This window comes from Anas acuta, chromosome 2 (assembly GCF_963932015.1).
Source record: "Anas acuta chromosome 2, bAnaAcu1.1, whole genome shotgun sequence".
Classification (NCBI taxonomy): Eukaryota; Metazoa; Chordata; class Aves; order Anseriformes; family Anatidae; genus Anas; species Anas acuta.
In genome coordinates, this window is record NC_088980.1 from 142,116,860 (window position 1) to 142,142,429 (window position 25,570).

A 25,570-nucleotide genomic window follows, 5' to 3' on the forward strand; every position below is an offset into this window, starting at 1 on the left:
CCATATCTGCTAGGTGTTATTCATTTGACATACAGAATTTGCAACCTACACAGACATGAGTCAAAGAATTTTACAGTTCTAATTCTCCTCTAGTAATTTGTTACATCATCATTGTAGTGTACAGGTGCGGGACTGTTAGTCACTGTTAGACTGTGACCCATCAAGCTCTTGATTTTTCAAATATTCTTTTCACTGTTGAGATCCCCTCATCTTAGAAGTTTCTTATAAACAATAACAAATATATATTTTCTATTTAAAAGACATTTTGTTTTTCAAATCCCTCTTGAAAGCCTCCTATTGAAAAAAATACAAAAGTTCTACAACTCAGGGCGGTCATGCGCCCTGAGACACACCATTTCATCATCACTTTATGTTCATTCATACATGTATGTTTCTTAATTCATTGCATTATTGAGACAAGAGATTTTATGAGGGCTAATGTTTTTAACACTTATTTTAAATGTAATTAAAACACATAATATACACTTAAAATCATTTTTAATTGATTAAAGAAAAGTTGTACCTTAAAATCTAAATAACAAATAATTAGTAATATAAAGGCATTAGTTTTAACTATTTTCTCAGATATTTTTAACATACGAATAGATGTTACATTTTAATAATGTTTATTATTTACCTTGTCCTAAAGTTTGCAGGATGAGGATGCCCATCATATAATGACAAATAATCGTATTCTTCTTCAAGAGCAAAAGACTGAAAGACAATCTGTATCCTGTTTCTTTCCTCTGCTATTATAACCCATGTACAATTTGCACCATTTGGATATCCATATGGGAAGCCAGGGCTTTCTATAGTTCCATTCAGTCCTTTTAAAGTTCCACCGCAGGTATAAATAAATCCTAAAACAAGCAAGGAAACAGAAGTTAGCAAAATGGGTTTTGTTTTGTTTTAATATCAAGCTTCAACAAAATGCCATTTCAATTCACAATTTCACTTTTATCAAAATACTTCTCACCAAGCTCTGGCTTAAGAAGGTAAAGTCCATGGTTTAATATAAATCATGGCCACTTAATTCAAAACCACCCATACAAATGTGTTTTCCATACTGTTTATATAAAGACATGGTAGCATCTTCGCAAATAAATATATACGGATGTGAAACATATTTGCTCATCTATGAGAAAAACTATTTGCATAAATTCATTTTTTTTTTTTTTTGTAAAAAACAAGAGGAACTCCATAGCAGTTAATGAGTCCTATTCTTCTGGTACAGTTCTGCTACAGATTATATCCATAATCCTTTTGCTGCTCCTCCCCAGATTTTGGGACTGGAAGAGGCTGGAAGGCTATTATGAGAAAGCTTTTTATAAACAATAATTCGGTTGTTTAAACTGTATGCTTAAAAGATCAAGATGAAATAGTCATCTGTTACATCCCTATGTTATCTCATGTAAAAACAACTCCACTGTGTATTTGTAAAACCAGAAAGAACTTATTAAGCTTTAATATATATAAATACATTAGTAAGATGAACAGCTTGTATGTTGATGACCAAGTGGATCAAAAAGACGGATCTGCCATGGATCCTCTTCAATGTGACTATCCCCAAATTCCTGAAATAGCCTCCACATAAAAAATGTAGGACTATTGTTAAAAAAATGTGAAAATTCTTCTTCTTCTTCTTCTTCTTCTTCTTCTTCTTCTTCTTCTTCTTCTTCTTCTTCTTCTTCTTCTTCTTCAGAGAAAAACATTTGTTTAGGAAAAATGAGAAATCAATAACAATTATTAAAAAAATCCCTCTCTGTATCCTGGCAGGACATGTTTTTCTTTTGCTCTAAGTTTCAGTTATAGCAGTTCCTAATTGCTTTCTCCAGGCTTTCTGCTCTTTGATCCCTTAAAAAATTAAATTATTTTTCCTGCTTTGCCTTTTGTGCTCCAGAAACTTCTCTTCCCTAAGTGCATTCAGAGCAAGCGTCTTCCACTAAGAGGAGAATTTCATTGAGAGAGGCAGCTGCTCGGCATGCTTTTTCAGAGAAAGATGATATGCTTTTCATAACAAAATACAAACAAGATGTCATTTTTTTACGTATATATTTGAGCTCATTAAATCATCTTCATTATGACACATTCACAAGCATGTCTTCATGTTGAACATTTAAATGTGCAGAGATCCTTATTCTGAAGTGTGAAGTAGAAATCTCTTAAGATTATACACTTTGTATTGTAACACTGTAAAGTAGGTTGTTTTTTTTTTTTTTGATAATAGAAGAGGAACATGTATAATTTTATTTATTTTTTAAATCTTAGCTTTTTCGTATTTATCTCCAAAAGTAAGAAAAGATTACTTTTATACAGTATGATTATTATTTTACAGGCAATATATCATAGATATGTAGGACAGAGGGAATGGAAGGTCCTCTTAGAGAGTAATTAGGGCTTTGTTTGCCTCATCTGACATGCATAACAAATTTTACCTTCTTCTGCAAATTAGCTTAGAGAATTCATTTTCATGTCAGTACCTATTATGACTCATTTGTTATTTTCATTGCTAGTAGTCTGTTTTATTTATTTATCTCTTTCTGAATCTCTCCCTCATATACTGTTTTAGTTCTTTATGTGTTATTATTTATTATTTAGGCTCAGTTGTTTTGTTTAGCACTTTAAAAATCTTTTGGAATACGGTTTGTGCACGAGTCCCTTTACAAAATTAAACTTATTATATGACCCTCATCATAGAACTCTAGCACCTTCCCCCAAACACAGTCACTGGAATAAAACATTTAAAATAGCTAATGGTCTGTTCATATCTTTAATATATTCTCTCTCTCTCTCTTTTTTTTTTTTTTCCTTAATTTATTTTATTATTATTTTTTTAATAAATCTCTTGCTGAGGTCTACTTCAAAATAATCTAAGATAAACCTTAGAGAGAGAGACACTTGAAAATTATATAGTGTGTGCTGATAATTTCTGTCCATCTCTCCAGACCAAATATGGAAAACACAATGTGAACTTTAGCTCAATGTTATAATGCAGTTCCATAATTCCAAACCTGTGTCACTGCTGCCGTGTCTAATGTGGGATACCAATTACACATATGTTACTGTGTTCATTCAATGTGAGCTATAACAAAAAACTCAAATACAGATTTTCTGTGACCAAAAAAAATCATATTTTTTCCATGAAAAGAACAGTGTCTATACAGAAAAATGACAGAGAAAAAAAAAAATAATAATAATAAAGTGCTCTGCAAGGTTATATGCTTTCTACTAAGGAATATCTTAATGAAACCAATAATTATTCCTATCCACACATACGTATGAAATAATGCATAAGATAATTCCATAAGATATAAAACTTCCATAAGATATAAAACTTCCATTTGCTGCTTATGTTGCTTATCCAAATTATAACAAAAGAAAATTATTCATACATACCAAGATGAAAAACTTGGACATTTTTCAGTGATGACTAGTAGAATGTAACAGAGCTATGCGTGTATCAGAAGATATGTATTCAAATCCAAAAGGGGAAAAGCAATGAAATTTGATTTTGATAGGTCTGTTCTTTTTGCCAGTAAAACAAACAAATAAACAAAGAAACAAATAAAAAACATGGCAAAAGAATCCATATAACATACACTTTAATCTCTACTTTCAAAACAAATGCAAAGGCAAATTTCATGCTGAAATAACTGCTAATGCATACTGTGATCATTTTCATCTGGATTTCATAGCTAACATTTAGAACATGATTTACTTGCAAACGTGTTTTTCATTAAAGGGAAGGATTGATTCAAAGCACGAGATAAAGAATTTTGAAAAGATTGAAGTTGCTATAGAAAAGAAAAATACTTATTGAGTTAAGTGTGAAGATGCACAACACCATTGATAAAGCCCTCTTGATTCAAAGTTTCCAATGTACTGTTTCTTACAAGATGTTAAAATTCAGTTATTTAATTCTCGCCTGTCTTATGGGGGTAAATATTTATTGAAATCATAAAACATCACCTGATTTCAATCATGCTTTGGGTGATGGTGGAGTCACAATAAACATCAGTAACATCAGTTTTTACCTCATGTAAGTATTCAATTTTCATTTATTTCTACCAAGGCAAGTATCATAGAATCATAGAATGGCTTGGAATGGAAGGGACCATAAAGATAAGGTCCACTTAATTCCAACCCCCCTGCCATAGGCAGGGATGCCACCCACTAGATGAAGTTGCCCAGGGCCTTTTCCAACCTGGCCTTGGACACCTTCATCCACAACTTCTCTGGGCAACCTATTGCTTCACCACCCTCTGAGTTAAGAATTTCCTCCTAATATCTAATATAAATCTCCCATCTTTTAGTTTTAAACCATTCCCCTCTTATCCTAACTGAGCAAACTTTGTGGTCCTCTCGTGGACCCATTCTAACAGGTCAACATCCTTCTTGTGCTGGGGGTCCTAGACCTCAATGCAGTATTCCAAGGGGGGCCTCACAAGGGCAGAGTAGAGAGGGACATCACCTCCCTTGACCTGCTGGTTCTTTTGATGCAGCCCAGGATGCAGTTGGTTTTCTGGGCTGCAAGCATGCACTGCTAGCTCATGTTGAGCTTTTTGTCCATCAGAACCCCCAAGTCCTTCCATGCAGGGCTGCTTTCAATGAGTTTTTCTCCCAGTCTGTACTCATGTCTGAGATTGCCCCAGGTCAGGTGCAGCACCTTGCACCTCGAATTGTTGAACCTCATTAGGTTCCCATTGGCTCTCTTCTCAAGCTTGTCCAGGTTCTTTTGGATGGCATCCCTTCCTTCTGCAGTATCAACTGCACCACTCCACTTGGTGTCATGTGCAAACTTTCTGAGGGTGCACTTGATCCCATTGTTTATGTTGCTGATAAAGACCTTAAATAGCACTGTTCCCAAGATACATCCCTGAGGGGCACCACTCATCACCAACCTCCTCCTGGACATACAACTTTTATCCACCTCTCTCTGGCCGTGGCCACCCAGCCAAATCCTTATACACCAAACAGTTCACCTTTCAAATCAAAGTTCACCTCTTCAAAGACCAAGATGTTGTGTGGAACTGTGTCAAAGGCCTTACAGAATTCCAGGCAGATGACATTGGTTGGTCATCCCTTATCATCTGATGGAGTCATTCCAACATTGAAAGCCAATCATTTTGGACAGGCAAAATATGCCCTCAGTAAGGCCATGCTGTCTGTCTTAGACCAGCTCCTTGTCTTGCTTGTGCCTTGATGTTGCTTTCAGAAGGATCTGTCCCAGAATCTTTCCAGGCACAGACTCACTGGTCTGTAGTTCCCCAGGTTTTCCTTTCTACCGTTTTTTAAAATGTCAATGATGTTTTTTCCTTTTTCCATTCACTTTGCCTGTCATTTTTTCCACATAAATACAAACATTAATTTCCTTTCTTTAATATTCTAGATTTTGTTTCTTCCTGCACTTCACTTTCTTCTCTACCTCCCTCAAATGTCCTGCTGTTTTCATACTTTCTCTACAGCACTTTCAGAGAATGGATGACTTTTATTCTAAGGACACTCATTAGTGTCCATTCTCAGCAGACTGCTATAACCCCCAGTATTTTCTCAGTTTCATTTTCCTCCATTTTAGGTGTGGAAGGCGTACATATATTTTTTTCTTATTTCCTTGGTTTTATACTGTTTCCCTCAATCTAAAGAAATTCCAGACATTTCTAACAAAGCCTGATAAAGAGCACAAAAATCTTATGTTTTTAAAGTACACAATGTAAGATCAACATTACAGTGCATCTGAAAACTAGCTTTTATGAATTACAAGAAATTTAGGACTTCCTAAGTTAACCAAATTGCCATTTCATTTCTATTTATTTTAAAAGACATTTGCTTTCACAAGTGAGGTAATTGAAGGCTTGTTCTCTGCACAGCTCAATGTAAATGCTGCCAATATATAGATAACAGAAAGTGTTCAGTAGAAGCTGCTTTTAAGACTCTTTCTATATGATTTACATCATTTTAAGGCTGTAAGAAGAGATAGCTATACTCCTTTGCAGATAATTGTATAAAATAGGTTGTCTTGCCCTTGCATAAGCAAATGCTTATAACAAAGAGACAAAATGACTTTTTCAGTCATTTCATAGTGTTGGCTTATAACCAACTCAGTGAAACTGGTACAAAATACCAGCCAAAAAATAAGCTATCACTGTCAAACAGTTATCACTGCATTTGAAGAACTTTGTGGAAGTACTGTTTTTCCTTCAAAGACTAATTTCTTATCTGTGTTACAGGCATCTTTTCTGAAACAGGTTCAGAAACTTCTCTAAGTCCTCTACTTGTCTCAGCCTATCTACCACCCTATAAATCATCCAACAGATGAAGATGGTCACTTCCCTGAGAAAACACAAGATTTTTCCCTGCCCTTAGGCACTGAGATACATTGGTTTGTTCATAACTCCTTTACAGGAGGTAACCTTGTGTTTCTATTTTAAAAACATTGCTTCCAGTGCTGTAGGATGAAAGTCTGTCTTCAGCAAGGCAGCTGATACACACTGAAGATTTTCTCCCCAGTATGAAATTAATTTTCTTTTTGAGGATATTTCAATACTTCTTTCTAGTTCCTCATGTAATAACTCTGATGCCTTTTATACAGGAGTTCTGCTGTTTCAAAGTAACTGCCTTCTTGCTCATGCAGCCAAAGAAGGGTAATCTCTCAGATGTAACAAACATCTGGGCAATTGCACTAAACATAAAAACAAGAGCAGACATTTGAAATCCCATCAGAGTGAATTAAAAATCCTCCCTGGGATTGAAAATCTGCCATATTTAATGGCACCTCACACCTGCTTACTGCTGCCAAACTGCAGGGGAATCAGATTTCTTGTTTGGGGAGATTGCAGATGAACACTAAAGGTGTTTGTTTGTTTAAGAATTTGGATCCAAATAATATATTTCCTGTCTCAATGGTATTTTTATAGCCTTCTTCTCTCTCCTGGGTCTAAGGATATACATTCGGAGCAATGACTTCTTCATTTTAGAAGAACTAATCGTGGAAAATACCTTCATCAGTACTCTGACCCTCTGCTCTTTTTCTCCTTCTATTCACTCTCCCTGTAATTCTTAAACTTGAAAAGTCAAAAGTATCCATCATGCAAGCAGAAATTGATCCAGGACTCAGCTTCCTGGCATACCTAAAGAGGACACCTTATCAAAGTCATGCCTGGAAATAAATTCATACAGGTTTCATTTTTGATTACATGGAACATTTAATTCATGGAAAAGACATAAACAGAGATTTCACAGTAAAGACAAGCTTTTGAAATAATTTTATTTAATTAGTATTCCCTTACACTCTTACTTTTTTTTTTTTTTTTTTTCCAAAGCTAAACACATCTAAAGATTATGTAGTGTATTTAATTCGTTGCTTTTTTTTTTTTTTTTTTTAACGTGTGATCTCAGAAAATGTTATCTTCATAATTAAGTCAGAATATTTTTAATGTTAGTTTAGAACCATCACTTAACAAGACAAAATGGCATGACTTCCAGAATAATATGGACTGCTAACACCATTTTGGAGCATTTCTGTTATTTTAGGTATAACAATTTCTAATTCATATAAACTGACTACTTGAAGAGTAACATATCTTAGAAAAAGATATCTTTTCATTAAAATGTGCTGGTAAAAGTTGTCAGTCCTTTTCATGTGAACAGCATGAAAGACTGTCAAGATACAACCATTGCAATAGAAGGTCAACTTAAAAGTTCTGAAGTAGTTTATCATTTAGTTGAATCCATGCAACATATTGCTTTTCAAGCTTCATTGCTATTGCATTTATTTCCTACTAAATTTAGATATTGATAGAAAAAAAGATTTTCCGCAAAGTGCAAGCCTGTGGGCATCTGGACTATAAATAGATAGTAAAGCTTGAAAAAATCTTGTGTGTAAAAAATAAAGAATAAAATAAATTGTCTACAACAGAATAATTAATTAGCAATAGTAAGAAATTTGTAAATATCGGAATTATTAAATAAACAAAAGAAAGCAGTTGCACAAGATATTCTAAGTCTTTGAATATAAGCAAATACCCACTTTAAAAACAGGTTATAACAAAATTCACTTCTGAAGAAACTGAGATACATTTAGTATTATACTTTTAAAATAAACTTAAAATGCTCAGAAACCAAAATAACAATTTTCATGCTACTTGTAACATTAAAATCTTGGATCTGCATTATGGACCAAACTAAATTCAGTTAGCAAAAATCCTTAGAAGAACAGCCCACCTCTAAAAGTAATATATGTTGCAATATGATTTCCTCAAGAACTAGCACAGATCTTTTTTAAAAGCATAAATGAATTCTGTCACACAAACTTTCTAAAAAAGTAGTTTTAGAGCGAAGCAGTCTTTTAATAAATTAAAATTCCTTCTTCTCATCCAAAAATGTACAGATTTTTATTTTTTTTTCAAAGCATTTCTGTGTCTAAATGCAGAGTTAACTTTTCAGATATAGTCAGTTCTGCCTACTTTCAAATTTTGAAAAACTCTCTCTGTGCATTTGTGAATTTGCAATAGGTGAAAATTTAAAAATCTTTACTATGTATTTCTGTCATAAATGTTTTTTAATCATAACCCAGAATATAAATTTCAGTAGTCAATTGAGTCAGTACAGACTGAGGAAAGATCAAAAAAAAGTTACAAAGTATCTTTAGTCATTGAGATATCACAGAATTTCTAGGTAGGAAGAGACCTCAAGATCATCGAGTCCAACCTCTAACCTAACACTAACAGTCCCCACTAAACCATATCCCTAAGCTAAAAATATCTCAGTTTGCAAGATTCTAAAATGAGATGTCAATTTACATCACTAAATCAATAACTTTACTATTGCTACTATTGTTTATATTATGCTAATTCCTACCAAATATTTCAGTATGTATAAATAAATAAATAAAATACAATATAATGTAATATATAATATAAAATATATGATATAATATATATATATATAAAGCTATCATGGAAGGCTTGACTCTAAAATATGTGGTACTAAATAAAACAAATAATTGGGTAGAAAGAAAAACAAATAAAGTTTACATATCTATTCACTGGAAAACGCTTCCTAGTCATGGGAATTTTCCTAGGAATGATGATAAAACTGATGGTAGTTCTACTTTATAACAGGAACAATACAAATGCTTTTGAATTTCTGGCATTGATAGCTCTTGAGTTAACCTCATTTTTTAGAATATTTAACAGAGATAGCTGTTAAAATATTACAGAGACAAGCAGGATGATCAGGAGTTATTTCAGATTATGGCCCCACAGCCACAAGAGGTACTGCTATTACTGTAAAGTTTTATTCTGGTACAGTTCCAGAGACAAACTCCTTTGTTGCAGAGGTAGCCAGATGTCCAGAGGAGCCCAACATATTACGATAAAACTTTGGGATTTTATGAGAATAACTAGGTTTTAAACTTAGGTTGATGAGGAGATTCACTGGGCAGCCATCCTTGACAGTGAAACTTGGAGAGAGGCAAGGAAGGACATATTAAATGATTCATCCATCCCAGATGATTTTGCTATACAAAGTGAGATAAAAATCAATCAAAGAATGAAATAATCATAGAAACATAGAATCATAGAATGGCTTATATTGGAAGAGACATTAAAGATCACCTAGTTCCAATTCCCCTGCCATAAACAGGGATGACACCCACTACATCAGGTTGCCCAGGGCCTCATCCAACCTGGCCTTGAACACCTCCAGGGACAGGGGCATCCACAGCTTCTCTGGGCAACCTGTTCCAGTGCCTCACTTCCCTCAGTGTAGAATTTCCTCCTAATATCTAATCTAAATCTCCCCTTTTATTTTAAAACCATTATCCCTTGTCTAATTAAGTCATGTTCCATCTTTTTAATAAACCTTCTTTAAGTACCAAAAAGCTTTAATAAGTTCTCCCTGGAGCCTTCTCTTCACCAGGCTGAACATCTCAGACTTTCTTCATAGCAGAGATACTCCAGCCCTCTAATCAACTTTGTGGTCCTTCTCTGGACCTGCTCTAACAGGCCAACATCCTTCTTGTGATGGGGGCCCTAGACCTGGATGCAGTATTCTATGTGGGGCCTCACAAAGGCAGAATAGAGTGGGAAAATCCCCATATATAGTAATCACCATCAAGATTTTTTTTTTTTTCTCTCTGTCTGGCTATTTAAAAGCTAGATTTTAACTCTGAGCATTTGCAGAAAAGGCAAAAAGGAATACATTTTTAATGGTATGATTATCAGGATTACTTCCTTTCCTTCCTCCCTTGAAAGTAACAGACAAACCTCAATCACTCTATCCCAGCATGAAAAATAAATAAATAAATAAAGTTTCTCTGTAATTTACCAGTTACCCATTGTCATATTTCTGTCAACATCTTATAACGAAACATGTTGAGTCGCCTGATCTCTTTTTCAAGAAAAAAGTTATGTGATAAGCCAGACTGAAGAATTTCAGTAGAAAAGGAACACATAAAACCATTTAAGAATGAAAACAAAACAAACAAAGAAAACAAACAAACAAAAGCATCTATAAAGGGAACCAGTGCAGCACTGAAATTGCAAAAATGGCAAGAAAAAATTTTACAGTAGTTTTAACTTGGATGTCATAACTTAACTTGACATGTAAAACTTTTTTTAAAAAGTTACATAATTCTGTATTAAGAAATTATTCTTGTAAATAGTGAGATTTTTACTGTTCACTTGATGTCTTCATGTTCAGTTGCATGAGACAAAGGAATCTGACATTTTTTTGCAATATCTGCTGATTGGAATTTGGACAGTTTGGCTAATAGAGTAAATATTAACAGTTCATAAATGTTCCATACATACCATTACGCAAAGAATACAAATACTTCATGCCTAGTAAAAATGTAAATATCTGGTCCAGGTCTTTTTCTCTTGGGTGTAATCACATATCAGCAATAAATAAATAAATAGTTGGGTTAATTATTTCTTAATACTTAATGACTAGTTGTTATATAATGGCTCAAGGCACAGCCTTGGATGTACAGTTGCTCCTTCCCAGCCATTAATACTCAGCAGGAGCCTGTGTCTCTTGTTATAAAGTTAGTAACAAGCATCATTTTCTATTACATTGTTTGACTTCATAACTTTAATTGATGCACTCTCTGGTTTTAGCTTATTTAATCTTTTGGCAATTGTTACTCCAAGAGTACATTTATCAGTACTTATATCTGCTTTCAGTATCTAATATTTCTGAAGTTAATCAGTATCCCACATTTCTAATAAATAAATAAATAAACAAACAAATAGAAATTGCTGGTAATAATGCTGCTGGCTTAATCAACCCCATTAATATGAAAAACTAGCTCTAATAGGAAAGCTATTACTTTGAAACAAATCCCATTGCACTGAAACATTCTCAGCAGTAACGGATCTCAGCAGAGTATTAAAATATGTTCAGTGTTGAACAAGGAAAGAGAATCCTTCATGTCTTTCTCAGGTTGAATCAACCATATCCTCTTTTTTGAGTACTAGGTAACAGCAGCGTGTCAACAAAATTTTCAGGAGGGAGGCACTCCTTTCATAGGTCTTTAGGCACTGTATACTTTGATTTTCATTTTAACACTAAAAAAAAAATAAATAAAAAAAATGTGATACTCTTGGAACCTATAAATATTAAGGAGTTCTTTTTCTCCTCTCCTCTCCTCTCCTCTCCTCTCCTCTCCTCTCCTCTCCTCTCCTCTCCTCTCCTCTCCTCTCCTCTCCTCTCCTCTCCTCTCCTCTCCTCTCCTCTCCTCTCCTCTCCTCTCCTCTCCTCTCCTCTCCTCTCCTCTCCTCTCCTCTCCTCTCCTCTCCTCTCCTCTCCTCTCCTCTCCTCTCCTCTCCTCTCCTCTCCTCTCCTCTCCTCTCCTCTCCTCTCCTCTCCTCTCCTCTCCTCTCCTCTCCTTTTTCTTTCTTTTTTCCTTCTCTTTTTTTCATCTCCCTTTCCTTGTAACATTTTCCTCCCAGTACCAGGAGGAGCAGAAGCTCAGTGGTGTCCTCATCTATTCTCTCCCTCTGTAGGAGAGAGAGAAATGCAGGGAATCCCAGGACAGAATCTCTAATCCTAAAATCAGACTTTTATGAGTGCATGGTACAGTTGTCAGGGAGAGGGCAGTGAAGAGGGAGAGATGAGTGGAAAACAGCAGTACTGCTTAACCAGCTCTTGAGAAACACAATGAAAATTGTATCATCTCTGCAGCTGATGCTGAATGTTCTGCACTGGTTTTCTCTTCAGAGTGCTCCAGTTCACATCAGTGAGCAACACCTTAACAGAAAACATTCAGACAAGAGCTAGAGAGCAAGCACAATAATCAGTGAAAAATATATTAACAGAAATCTTCTACCTTCCCACACAAAATATCTTTTCTTTGTGTTATAAAACTTCTGTACCTGTGCAAAATTTGATGCAATAACAAATTTTAATTGCTGCTTAGTGTGCCAATAGAATGCTTTACAGGAATGAGGAGTGGTATATTCTTTTATTTCTTATTTACTATCTCTATAATTAAGAGTATATGATTATGCTATTAGTGCAGTGAAATGGAAATAGAATCCACACCCGGTATGAATAACTTACCCAGACCGCATGGAAATTACAGAATTTTCAAACAAAAGGTAATTGTATTTTTCTTTCTCTTTTAATTAATTTATTGTAATTTAAGGTATGTTATGAAGTTATTAATGCAGTGTAATAAGCTGAAACCTATGCACAGTGAAACTAACAACTTCTTAGAAATAGCGTTTCTTGGATGTAAAGGATGCACTGAGTTTGTTGAATTACTGTGGCTAAATGCATATGATGTGGCTAAATCCATATGTGAAGAGAGGGAATGCAACTGCTGCTCAGTGCATTCAGAAATCCAGATTGCTGAACTATAATTGTTAATCAAAGTAACTGGTAGAAATCATCAGAAAGCTTAAAGAAAGCAGTACTCCATATAAAAAAGCTGAATATTGAATACATTTATGCCCAGATTCAGTGACTTCTTGCCTTACTTAAAAGTTCATAGCACTCTCTGAAAGTTCAACATACATGCAGGAGCAAAATGCAGACAGAACTCTTCAAAAACATTAAATTATGGAGGTAATGTAATCAAGAGAATACCTTTGAAAACATTCATTCAAGAATACAACTACATTTGTACTTGTCTGGAAAACGTTTACTTGTACTTGAAGAGGAAATGCAAACATATTTTTTTTAAGCTACACTAGACATAATTGTATTAACAACAATAGAATTTCATGCACTAAATACCCACTGAAACAGGAAATTTGATACTGTAAGGTATGTTCTAACATTCAGAAATACTGAACATAAGGCAGCTCCTAATAAGAATCAGACTGTTTATTTATATAAATACCGGTTATATTGTTAAATTTCATTTAGAAGATGTGGGCCACTTTCTCTTATTACATTTTTTCCCTTTAGAATTTAGTTCACCAAACACCTTTAGAAAAAAATGCTCTCTTGTTAACAAAAAAAACCAAAACAAAATAAAATTATGATAGATGAGCAGAAATTGAAAACAAATGAAAAAAGAGAAAAACCTCACCAACCAACAAAATGCAATAAATAATTTAATAATATTGAGGTATGTTTCAATACAATATTCAGAATTAATAAAATCAGAAGATTTAACTTATTTTCTTTAGACTTTCATCCCTTATAAAATCTTCATAAAATTCACAGATCCAGCAGAACAGTTAGACATGTTCTCCACCCAAAGAATTCTTTCCTGTTTTGCATGTAGATTTGGTCAATACTTTCCTATACTATAATACTATATAAACTTCAATGATGATAAACTTCAATATAGATGATATTTTTTCTCTGATTATGCTTTAAAAGTAATAGTTGTTGACAATCAATTAATATTTTCTTTTCTCTTATTCCTAAAACTACATGCCTCCCTATTTTTAATTAATTAATTAATTAATTTTGATTTTTTGCAGTAATCTGAAGAAACATTAAGGAAATACTATTTTTAAAAAATTGCCAAAAAACACCAATGGGATGTTGAATTGAAGCTAAAAACAGCAGTATAAAATCTATGGCAATATAGACTTCAGTAGCATGCAGAAGCTAGAAGAAAATACTGAAAAAAAAAAAAAAGAAAAAAGAAAAAAAATTGAATAATAGTATGAACTTAGTATTTATTGAAAATAATAAAATAAAATAAAATAAAATAAAATAAAATAAAATAAAATAAAATAAAATAAAATAAAATAAAATAAAATAAAATAAAATAAAATAAAATAAAAACAGATGACCAAGATATTAAAATGCTGTCAGTCATGCAATGAAACAAATACAGTAATGCTTAGAGTTTTCACCTGGCATGGGAATTGCAATACTTGATGTCCTAAGTGGTATTAAATATCGGAATATACAGAAGTTTTTAATAAATACTATAACTTTGTTTTATTTTTTCTTGTGTAGTAGCATACTGGAACAGGTCACTTGAACAAATTATCATGGCTTGGACTATGAGAAAAAGAAAAAAAGGCTCTGAAGCCTAGAGTCATCAAAATAAGTCAGAGTGAAAACAGTGGTATGACTTACATGAATGTCCGAAAAGATTTGAAAAATGTACTTCACAAGAGCTTTTAAAGACTGTAAACTGAGCAGCAAAGCAGGTTGAAAGATAACATGTTGGTACGGATGGCAGTGAGGAAGTGAGTAGAAATGCATTATTAGTCATATTTATTATTTCAGCATCTATGAACAAGGCTAGAATCAAACTTCACTGTTCTAACTTCTTATGAACATAGTATACCTTTTTTTTGCCTGGGTGTATCAGATTATAAATTGGAGTGTTAAGAACAGAGAGAAAGAACACTCTGTACTACATCTGTAGTACTTTATTTATTTATTTTTAATGGTTGATGATTTTGGAAAAGGGTAAAAGAAAAGGCACCAGAACTTCCCAGTGATTACATTGTTTGAGATGTGCAAAGACAGAAAATGCCAGGATGTTCATAAGGACCAAAACAGGTGTTGACGGAAATGACGGTGGGTGAAAATGGCATAAATTAATATGATTTAATTATCTTCTAAATGAAATGTAACTTGTATAAAATTAACGGAAAAATATATATATAAAAAAAGCCAACAACTACAAACAACTACTTGGACATCTTTTTATCTGATCTTAACTGTACTGAGACTAATCTAAATAATGCCTTTCTCTTATTTTATTTCATTATTTTATTTTATTTTATTTTATTTTATTTTATTTTATTTTATTTTATTTTATTTTATTTTATTTTATTTTATTTTATTTTTAAAGGTAATATCACAAAGATAATTTAATGCTGTTATTTTGAACCAATGAATCTGGAAGTTTTCACCTGAAGTAATAACTCACTTCCTTATCTACTATAAATTGGAATAACTCTAATGAATTTAAGCAAGTTACAATGGTATAAAACAGCTGATACCTGTTCAACTGCATTCATAAACACATATAATACAGGAACAACCAGAAAAATATGTGCATAGACTCTGTGAGACTAATTGAAAGGAGGTGATTTAACAGATATAGATAAGAATGAAATGCGTAGGTTGGACACTTCAGATAAGATGCTCTGGAACTATTGTTTTGCCAAATTATTGTGTATTAAAAGAATTATACAGTGTATATATAAATAAAATTTAATAATTTATCTATTTAAATATAACCATTTAATTATATAAATACAATTAATTAATTTAAATATAATTTAATTAATTTAACCAGTGTGTTCTGTGGAATTTGTTCATACAAGAAAACATGTAGCATGTGAATTTACATAAAATGCAAGATGGAAAGGATTCCAACAATTACATTTCATAGGAATAGAAGCAGTCACTTTCTAGATATTGATACCTATAACTACATAATGTGATTATGAAAATACAGCTACTGAATTTTCTCTCCTGTAATTTCACTAGTCCTAGCATTTCTAAGATCAAAAAAGATTCAGAAAAATGTTCAGATGTTTAAACCTACACTATCCTACAGAAACTTTTCAGATGAACCACTAACTGAAGCTGCAGTTGAACAGTCAGAATTTAGCTCCATTTCAAAATGCTCTAGAGAAAACCCTTCTATGTTCTTTCCTTTTAAAACTATACAATGATAATAAGGGTATGAAATTACACAGTCCAAATAATGTATGTAATATACCTATTGTGACTGTAACAAGGTTTTTGAATCCCTGTATGTAGTCCTATTTTCTCACTTTCTTGTTAATTTAGAGAAAAATGACGTAAACTAACTAAAATAGTATAACTAAACTAGCATAAACTAACAGTTTATATGCTTTTCTCTTTTCTTCTCTATGTTAAAGTGATACCACACCAATTCACCCGATTACAGAGTCATTGTGATGAACATCACAGTCTTTTTAACATCCTAAGTATTTATTACTATCAAATTTAAATTTAGTAAATACTGCTTGTTTTTTGTTGTTGTTAAGCAACATCATATCTGTATTTTTCTCATCGGCTTTCCTATATGAACAGAGATGCCTTATGTTTTCCTTATTATTGCATGCTTCCCACCTAAACAGTACATGTTCTCACTGATGGCCCCTAACATTAAAATGGAAAGAAACAATGGAGGAAAGAATTTCTGCCATTGGCTGAAATAATAGGGAAATGTGTACTGCACATTCACAGAACCATATGTATAAAATATTGACAATGTCCAATATGAATTTTGTTTTCAAAACCACATTTATTTATTTATGTATTTATTTATTTATTTATGTTTTTATTTATTTCTCCCCAGGAAAGGATAATATTTGACCTTTTCCATATGAATAACTTGAATAACTTTGAACTGTATTGCGAACCTGCTGTCAGTATTACCTTTCTACAACTTTCTCTGTTTTGAAAGAGAAAAAAAAACAACTAGCTTGAAACCCCTCCAGAATAAGACTTTTTTTTTCCAATAGTAATAATTCCACTGATGAACAATGCAGCTCAAAACTTCCTACTGAAAAAGCAATAGACATCAACTGTATTATTTATCTTTATATATATATATATATATATATATATATATATATATATATACTATTTCAGTTTTGATTTATTTTTCTTCAAAGGAAATGGAACATTTTAATTCAAAACCAAGTGTGAAAATCTTTTCATGCAGCACAAAAGCATTAAGCCTGACAAGGTGCTTAAGTTATTTTGTCATCAGTCTTAATTTTCAAAATATTTATTGAAATGATACAGCAGTGTTTTTCTCTATGAATTAAAATTATGAATGCACTAAACACAGTAAATTATATATAAAAAAAAATGTCAGCAGAGAATTATTTAGTAAAGAAACAAAAATATCTGACATGTTATATCTGTATTGCAAAAATATTTCTGCTTGTTGTTTAGATAAGATTACTTATTTATTTACAGAAGTTTTCCTCCAGACAAAAATAATATTACTTGGATAAGTAAAATTAAACATTAACATAACTCTAACAGTATGAACTGCAATACTGGAAGGGATGTTTTGCTTTTATAAAATGGCTTCTACAAAAAGATCCGGTCTCTGTTTGTTTGTTTGTTTTTGTGAGGAAGAAAAAGGATTAATGACACTAGGCATTTGCATTTTTGCTGAGATGTTCAAATATCTGAAGTCTGGTAGCCAAATACACACACCAAGCTTCCAGTTTGGAAGAACACATATTTTCTTCCCAAACACCATATTTTTTTATGTTTTTCTACATGGTAAATGGTTCAAATCTCACTTTATTTAAAATGAACAAGCAAACAGTCAAGCAAACAAACAAACAAACAAAAATTGGGGTACGTTTTTAACTTACAACTACTCAGAGCATTTCTGAAGGATTTTTCCTACTTTTTTATTTTTTCTCCTAAACATTCAGATACATCAAGATGGAATAACATCATAAATTTGATATGGACATAGGACCTGTAAGTAAGAGATACAAATTTCCTACACAGGAAATTTTACTTTATAAAAAGCACAATTAAAAAATATTATCAAATAAATATTAATATCAAACACTTACTAAAGCCAAACTTCCTTCCATCATTTAGGTTGGCATTAGCATTCTAATGTATGTGAAAGGATTTTTAATTTATGTATTAATTCCTTGGTGCTGATAGGTGTATTTTTTTTATTCATAAGCAGAAATTTTTTTTTTGAAACATTTCCAGTGATGGTGATGTTCCTAAAGAAAATGTCAGAGTCATCTTTAAACATTTAGGATTCATTTGTTTCATCTCAACAATGTCTGCTTATGATAATAGTGGCTCATCAAATTTGAGCCAGAGGATTTATGCAAATAACTTAGATTATCGTTCATGGGAAAGCGTTATTAAAAAGATAATGGAAATAATCCTATGTTTTCAAAAAGTAAGAATAATTGAGGTGTTACAATATGCAAATTCTTGACCAGTTTCTGTTACTTGAGAAACATTTTATCTTCAGCAGTTCTAAAAATTTAACTTACATGGATTTGTATGAGTCTCTACTTACTCAGCTGTCTCCTTTTTAATTTAGATACAGTTTCCATTTGTATTACATTTCTTTAAAAATACCATTCCTTGTTTCTTTTCTCTTAAGCAACAGTTTGTTAAAACACAGGTCTGTCTTGGAAACTCGTATCTGTCTTATGTGGCTCTGCAGGTTTCCCATGTAACTACTCTGCTATTGGCTAGCTATATTGAACTTCATAAAGTGTTTTATGGTGTGCTTAGAGCTTTTGCTATTATTCAACCAGCAATTTTATTTCTCCTTCCATCCAAACTCCATTCTTATTTTGAATATCCTCCAGAAATAACTGGTTTTACCTTTTAATTTTCAAGTTATGGTTAATATGATATCATTGGTTGTTTATCAGTCATTCTTGCAAAATGTCAGTAGTATATCACTGAATTGGAGAACAGGGAGAAAACTGCTGCAAACTGTATCACACCTCTAGTAATATCACACCTCTAGTAACAATATCTGCCATTTGCACTAAGTTTGTCCCTTATTCATCAGAACAGTTTTGGCTGCATGATGGACATCCTTGTGATTTCTTCACAGGTGTTGTGTCCAAGACAATTTCAGTTTAGATAATCCATAACCATGAAAGCATAGAAGTATTGCAGCACTTGGCAATTTCTCACAATAGGTTATTTTCTATATTAGCAAATACTGCAATCCGAAAGCAGCACAATTTCATAATGAAATAGCTGGAGCTAAAGAACCATATTTACTCTCTATGACTTTCAGACAGAAAACATATTTCTAAATAGTTATAAAAACAAACAACTCTTTTTTTCTTTCTCTCTCTCTCTTTTTTTTTTTTTTTATTTGATTTTTATTTTATTACAATACATAGTAGAATAGATAATGCATTTGTATATTACAAAGTAAAGTAGCTAAACACTGAGATTACTGTACTGGGTGGGTTACCTCATTACTCAAAGAGTTCTTCAGAAACTGATTTCTGATACATGTTTACATAATGAAATCTTTATCTGTTTAAAGAAAACACTGTAACTGAAAGTAAAACAATTAATGCAAGGCAATCAATCTCAACAAAGACACTTTTCAGGTCCAGTAGAGAATTTCTAAAAAGATCATCACTCTCGGAGACAGTAGTCATCTCAGAAAAGCACAGTGCAGATTTATAGAGGATATGCAAATGAGCCTTCCTGTAGTCAAGTAAACACCCTAAATGCTAAAGCTGTGTTATTCTGACATCAGTCTTTGAACTGTGGAAGGTTCATAATGTTCCATTTAAGAATGAGATGTAATTTCATAATTTTGCATCTTCTTTAAAAATACGTGTCTTATGGCTAGATGTGCTTACCTGTGATGTGTTTTTTTTTTTTTTTTTTTTTTTTTTTTTTTTTTTTTTTTTTCCTAAGCATAGAATAAGCATATTGTCTTTGTGATCACTGGCTTGTCTCCACACACACGAAGGAGGGGAACCCCTTTGGATTCCACTAGGAAACATAGGAACTCCTATTCAAATAGGAGCCATAGGAACTCCTGTGCCACAGAGACTTGAACTCCTGCCACTGCTCCTAGGAAAGCATTCTGGTATTGCACAAGTCTAATTATAGGAAATTTATTAGAGTATGATGTGGGGTATGATGTGGGGGAGGGGAAAGATCCAAGTTTTTGTTTGTTTGTTTGTTTGTTTGTTTGTTTTAGGAGGTGGGGTAGGGAACATGCAAAAATGGGGAAATAAGAAGGCAAAAGTAATTTGTTACCTGTCAACAGTTTGTGTACACTTGTCTGGTCATGCCACATGCCCGGTCTGTCCTGTCTTCTCATTAAAAACTCCTTTTCTAACTCTTTCTTGGGCCAGGGTTTCTCTTTTCTGCATGTGTTTGGGGTATGAGTGCAGCAACTGGCATGAGACTGTGAGAGACTGTGTCTATGAATCAGCAACTGGACAGATTGAAGTGTACAGCACATACACAATGTGATAGGTAGGGAATATCACACGAGACTAGTCCAGTAAGTAGAGTAAAAGATTTGTATCCAGGTAGGGAAGCTAGATCTTGGACAGACCAAAGGGTCCATGTATGTTTATGTGTATGTATATACTTGTTTGGGACATGGGGATGCTGGGGCCTCTGAGGCTAGATCCAGGGGATGCCTGAGTGTTTAAAGATACTTAGGCAGGGATCCCTACTGTGATTATTCTTTGACTTAGAAAGTATTTTTGAAACTGGAGGTGGGAGAAATAGGAAGATAGATATTCAACCATGTCCATTGTGCTGTTTTATTGTATTTCTGTACTTAACTGTGCTTATTTTTAGGTAAAGAACATTTAAACCCCTAGAAATTAAATAAATCATAATTTCTGTTAGATGACACTTGTGGAAAATCTGTCCTAAAATAACCAAGAGTACAAAAGTGTTTGAATAGGACATAATTAATATGATACAAATTGGAAAAACAAAATGAAACAAAACACCAAAATGAACAAAAATCTCTCACACAAATGTCATATGACAAACAAACAAGACAGTCAATTCCAAGAAGGTTACAGTAGAATTGTAAAGCAACATTTCTGAAAGGTCTACCTCACGTTTATGTAAACCAGTTTAGATCGTGTGAAAGTGTAGGAAGTATACAGAACTGTATTCACAATTGATAATATATAAATCATTTCTGTAATTATGTGTTGTGTCACTGCTGCTTTATATCTCAAAGCTCAAACCACAAAACATTTGATTGCTTAAACGACTAAGTGTAACTACTGTGAGGCAAGGGTTAGGTATCAACTTTCTGAAGAAATTTGAAATAACTGTATGTATTAGTGCAACTGAAAAGCTCCATCTGCTGGCTTCCAGATCCATTGCAATAATGCAGTTCTATTTATTCTTGGTAAGATGTTCTCACATTTTCCTCAGCCAGCATAAACTGAGCAATAACACCAGTAATACTCTCCACAGTTGACACACTCTCTGAGAAGACATCAATAACTTTGACCATCCACATGACCACATATTAGCCAAATAACTTGTAATTAGTTATTCTTAATTGGTTAATCTGTAAGAGTTACAGAAATTAGAATTTTACAGACTTCTGGGTTACGGGAATATGGAAATGCAACAAATCTCACTTGTGAAAGTTTATGTGTGTCCAAAATTCCAGTTATTTCTAGTGTCCCTTCTGCCCTGCCACTGTCACAAAGTCTTTCCTGATCAGGACCTAACAAATTATTATAGCTTTAAAACTGTAACAACCCCCACTGTGTGATACAAAATGTTAGGGAACAGATCCTTAGAACCTTTTATCAATGACATTCCTCATCTCATTCTTTCTCTGCTAAGAAAAATAAATGTTACTGAATAACCTTATACCTAGCTCTGGAAAAATCATTTCGGTAACAAAAGGAGCTGCACTGGTCAGCCAAACAATAATTTTGATCATAATATCAAAGGTCAGAATGTCTCCAGACATAAAATTCTCTGTATGGATTCTACTTTTGGGATCTAGGTAAGTGCAGAGGACACTCGTGTCATAGCAATGGACAAGTGGGAATCAGAACTTCAGAGAAAGGAAGCAGTTAAATAACAGAGAAAGATGGAGTTGCTGCAAACTTGCAAGTATAAGTCCCTATCTATACCACACTCTTGCCATAATTTAAAAGAACAATTCTTGGGAAGATGCCCATGTAATTTCAATTAGAATCCTATAATGAATTTGAAATTCACTAGTTCATAATATGAACTAATTAAACGAAATAATTCTTTCTCTTCTGATTTTCCTTTGAAGGAAAGTATCATGAGCTTAATTCCAAGGATTGTTGAAAAAAGTGCATATTTGAAAAAATTGCATGTGCATAAAAATTGCTCTTAAGAAACCTCAAAAGCTTTCCTGTGTTACATAGTGTTTTCTCTAGAATATTTTTTAAACAAAATAATTAAATTGATTTGAAAATGCATATAGATGCTTACAATTTTTCCCATAACATGGGCTATTTTAGACTACAAATTTTGAGATTAATAGAAACTGAAAGGTTATATTTATTTATCTGTGTACACCAACTGCTAGAACAGAAGAAGAAGGGATTGTGTAGAGGGATCTCAGATTCTCCTATTCTTAATCATAGTGAGTAGTTCCTGTAAATCTGGTTTTAATATGTAGGTTGTAAAGCTTTCAAGGCTTTTTAAGAACAATTCATGATGTTCTGTGTGTGTGATGGTGTGTTTTGTTTGTTAGTTCGTTGTTATATTTTAACATATATTTGAGATTATATTAAAACAATCAAAAGGAACACAAAAAGTGTATTTTACTCCTTCGTTCTACCCAAAACATTTAATGATGGCTAGCTCAAAAAATCTATAGTATTTATATTATTTTCACAATTATTCTAGTCATGAAGTACTAGGAAATGTGAATAGTCATAAACTACATGGTCTATATACACTTATCATATGCCAAGTACATACAATACTTGTGTGTTGTGTGTGTGTTTGTATGCAATAAAAGAATTTTAAGCAGTTTTAGAAATGGACACAAAGAACCACTAAAGGAAAGGTTAGAAAGGTAGACCACTAAGCATGGGAAAAAAATATTTATGTATGGAAGTATTTAGTAATATGGGAATCACAGAGAATTCTTTAAGGTTTACTTTCAGTTTTTGGTTCACTCTTTCTGCAACATTATGAACTTAATTAAATTTCTTTGTGACTCAGTATTCAGCTACAGAAATAGAATAATAATCATTTTCCTTTCCTTCAGGCCTACATATTTAACTTGTTAGTTCCATAAAGCACAGGCTAAATATTTTTCTTGTCTTTCATTTCCTGCTGTTATTTGGAAAAGATGTACCAGTCAGATGCTGTTGAATTATCTTATGTTGGGAAAGATAATACTGGAAACTTGAAAAAATCCAAGTTCACAAACATACGTGTAATTTAAGGATAAATTTTTGTGGTCTCAGCTTTCATATTGAAAATCTAATATGCTTCAAGAATGACAAAAAAAAAACCCATAACTTTTATTTAATAGGAAAAAAGGCGTGAATTTATTTACAACCAGATACATAGTGATTTTATATATGTGTGTGTGTTTGTCTCAAGAGATGAGACATCAGGAAAGCTAATATATAAGTATTTTGGAACAACCTATTGTCTCTTATGGAAAGATCTAACCTGAAATATTTTATTGTGATGCAGTAAAAAACATTGGCAATAATGTTTCACCAAAGACCATTTGTTCAGCTTTATTTCTATACTTAAAATAGTATATCTGTTTTTATATTCACTATCAAATTTGATTATGAATTGTAGCTTAAAATTTTTAAACAAGTGAAATTATTTAATAATGTGGTTTAGTTTATTCAATGCATTTTATGAAAATTGGAGTTTTCAAATTTGTGTTCCAGTGTTCTTTTCACAAATGGAAGCAGGTTCTGAAATCACAGTGTTTACACCAAAATATTTTCCAAATGGCAGCGCTTACGCATTTGGCAGAATGCCTCTCTCATAATTCATTTTTGTTGTTGTTGTTGTTGTTTTGTTTTGGTTTGTTTTGTTTTTTTAATGTATAACATTTAATATAGTTATTTAAAAATATATAACAACATTATGTCGGCAAGAATGTATTGCACTTCATCTATTTATCATATTACTTTCAGGGAGTTAATGTAATGCAGTCCCAGGCTTTGTTTATCTGTGTAAGCATGCCTTTGAGTCTTTGCGCCTTGGGGTGCTTTTAGCATTTGGCACTATTTTTGCTGACAGGCGCAGAAATGAATTTTCTCATCTTGTAATATGAAGATCCTAAGTGTCTGCTCAGCAGCAGTTCAAAAACAGTCATTTCAACCAATGAAACACCATTCCCAATTGCACAAACCTCCATTTTAGAGAAAACATAGCAAATTGTCCACCTCTTGAATTGTGTGTCAGTCTTAAACAAAGATCAAAAAATAAAACATTCACAATTAGCATTTTATTTTAGACTATGATAAAACAATTGAAAACAACAACAACGACAAAAAAGCAAACAACTGTGAAATGACAGATGATTTTACCATTGAAATAATGTGTGTGCTTCAGATACACTAAGTCCTCTGCAAGTATCCAGTTATCAGAAATGAAATTATGGCTTGATCAAAAAATATAAGTGGAATTGAAGCACACAGGTCTTCAAATCCAAACTTCTTTTGGTTTACATTTAGAGTCATGTAATTTCTCCCTCTCCTTAGCATCGTGTAACCCTTTGTAAGTTCCTACAAGCTCAAAACCACATTACTGCTGACGACTATTGCAATTGGAAGTCTTAGCACTCCTGAAAATTCAGTCTCCAGGACCTTATATTAGTTACTAACAAACATACAACTGTCCTCTAACAATTATGTTTTAAGCCACTTATGTAGCATCATTAAATTATCATTAATCATTAAAAAGATTCCAAATAACAGTGAATGTAAGGGGATTATTCTCACCTAAATCCAGATTTATGATCCTCACTCAGTTTAACACAGGAGGTGCCGACATTTCATTGACAAAGTAATTTATCACTTCAAGATCTTTAGAGGCTTAAAAAGACAATCTTATTCTATGATAACATCAAATCAGCCAGTTTGTCCAAATTACTTCTCTGTGGAGCTATACTTGTTTTTTGTTTATACCCTAGAGTAATTTGTCATAAAGCTTTGTTGCTTAGCATTGTTAAAGGCTTTTATAATCTTCTAAAGAAACAGTTATAGACATGTAAAGTATGGGGATTCATATGTTTTCTTTGATGATTTAAGTATGAAAATCCTGAAATTACAGTAATCCTGAAATTTCAGCAACTGGAAGATGCCAGCCACCTAGTGTTATCTATCCAAACAGCAGTTTCTTTCAACTACCAGTTCTCCTGACCACCACCCCTTTCTGTATTTTTTATGTATTACACATCTCCTACTACCCTTACTGCAAAACAAAGGACACAATGCTGCAGAAAAATACAACAAGAAATTTGTCTTTCACTGACAACAAAGTAAAAGCAGAATAATGTTGTCAATGGAAAGCATAACATGATATTTTCCCTTTGTATTTTTCTCAAATACTTGCCTTCCCTAGCTTTTAGACAATGACAAGAAATCAGTCTAGGTTGTTAAAA

At 32.8% G+C, this 25,570-nt stretch overlaps 1 protein-coding gene across 1 annotated transcript in view; it reads right to left on the minus strand.

Moving 5' to 3' along the window:
* CSMD3 (CUB and Sushi multiple domains 3) overlaps positions 1-25,570 on the minus strand; it is a 668,812-nt gene that overhangs the window by 580,833 nt on the left and 62,409 nt on the right. Inside the window, 1 exon segment of the mRNA XM_068672527.1 lies at positions 638-860. Within this exon segment, the coding sequence (XP_068528628.1) occupies positions 638-860 (223 nt within the window).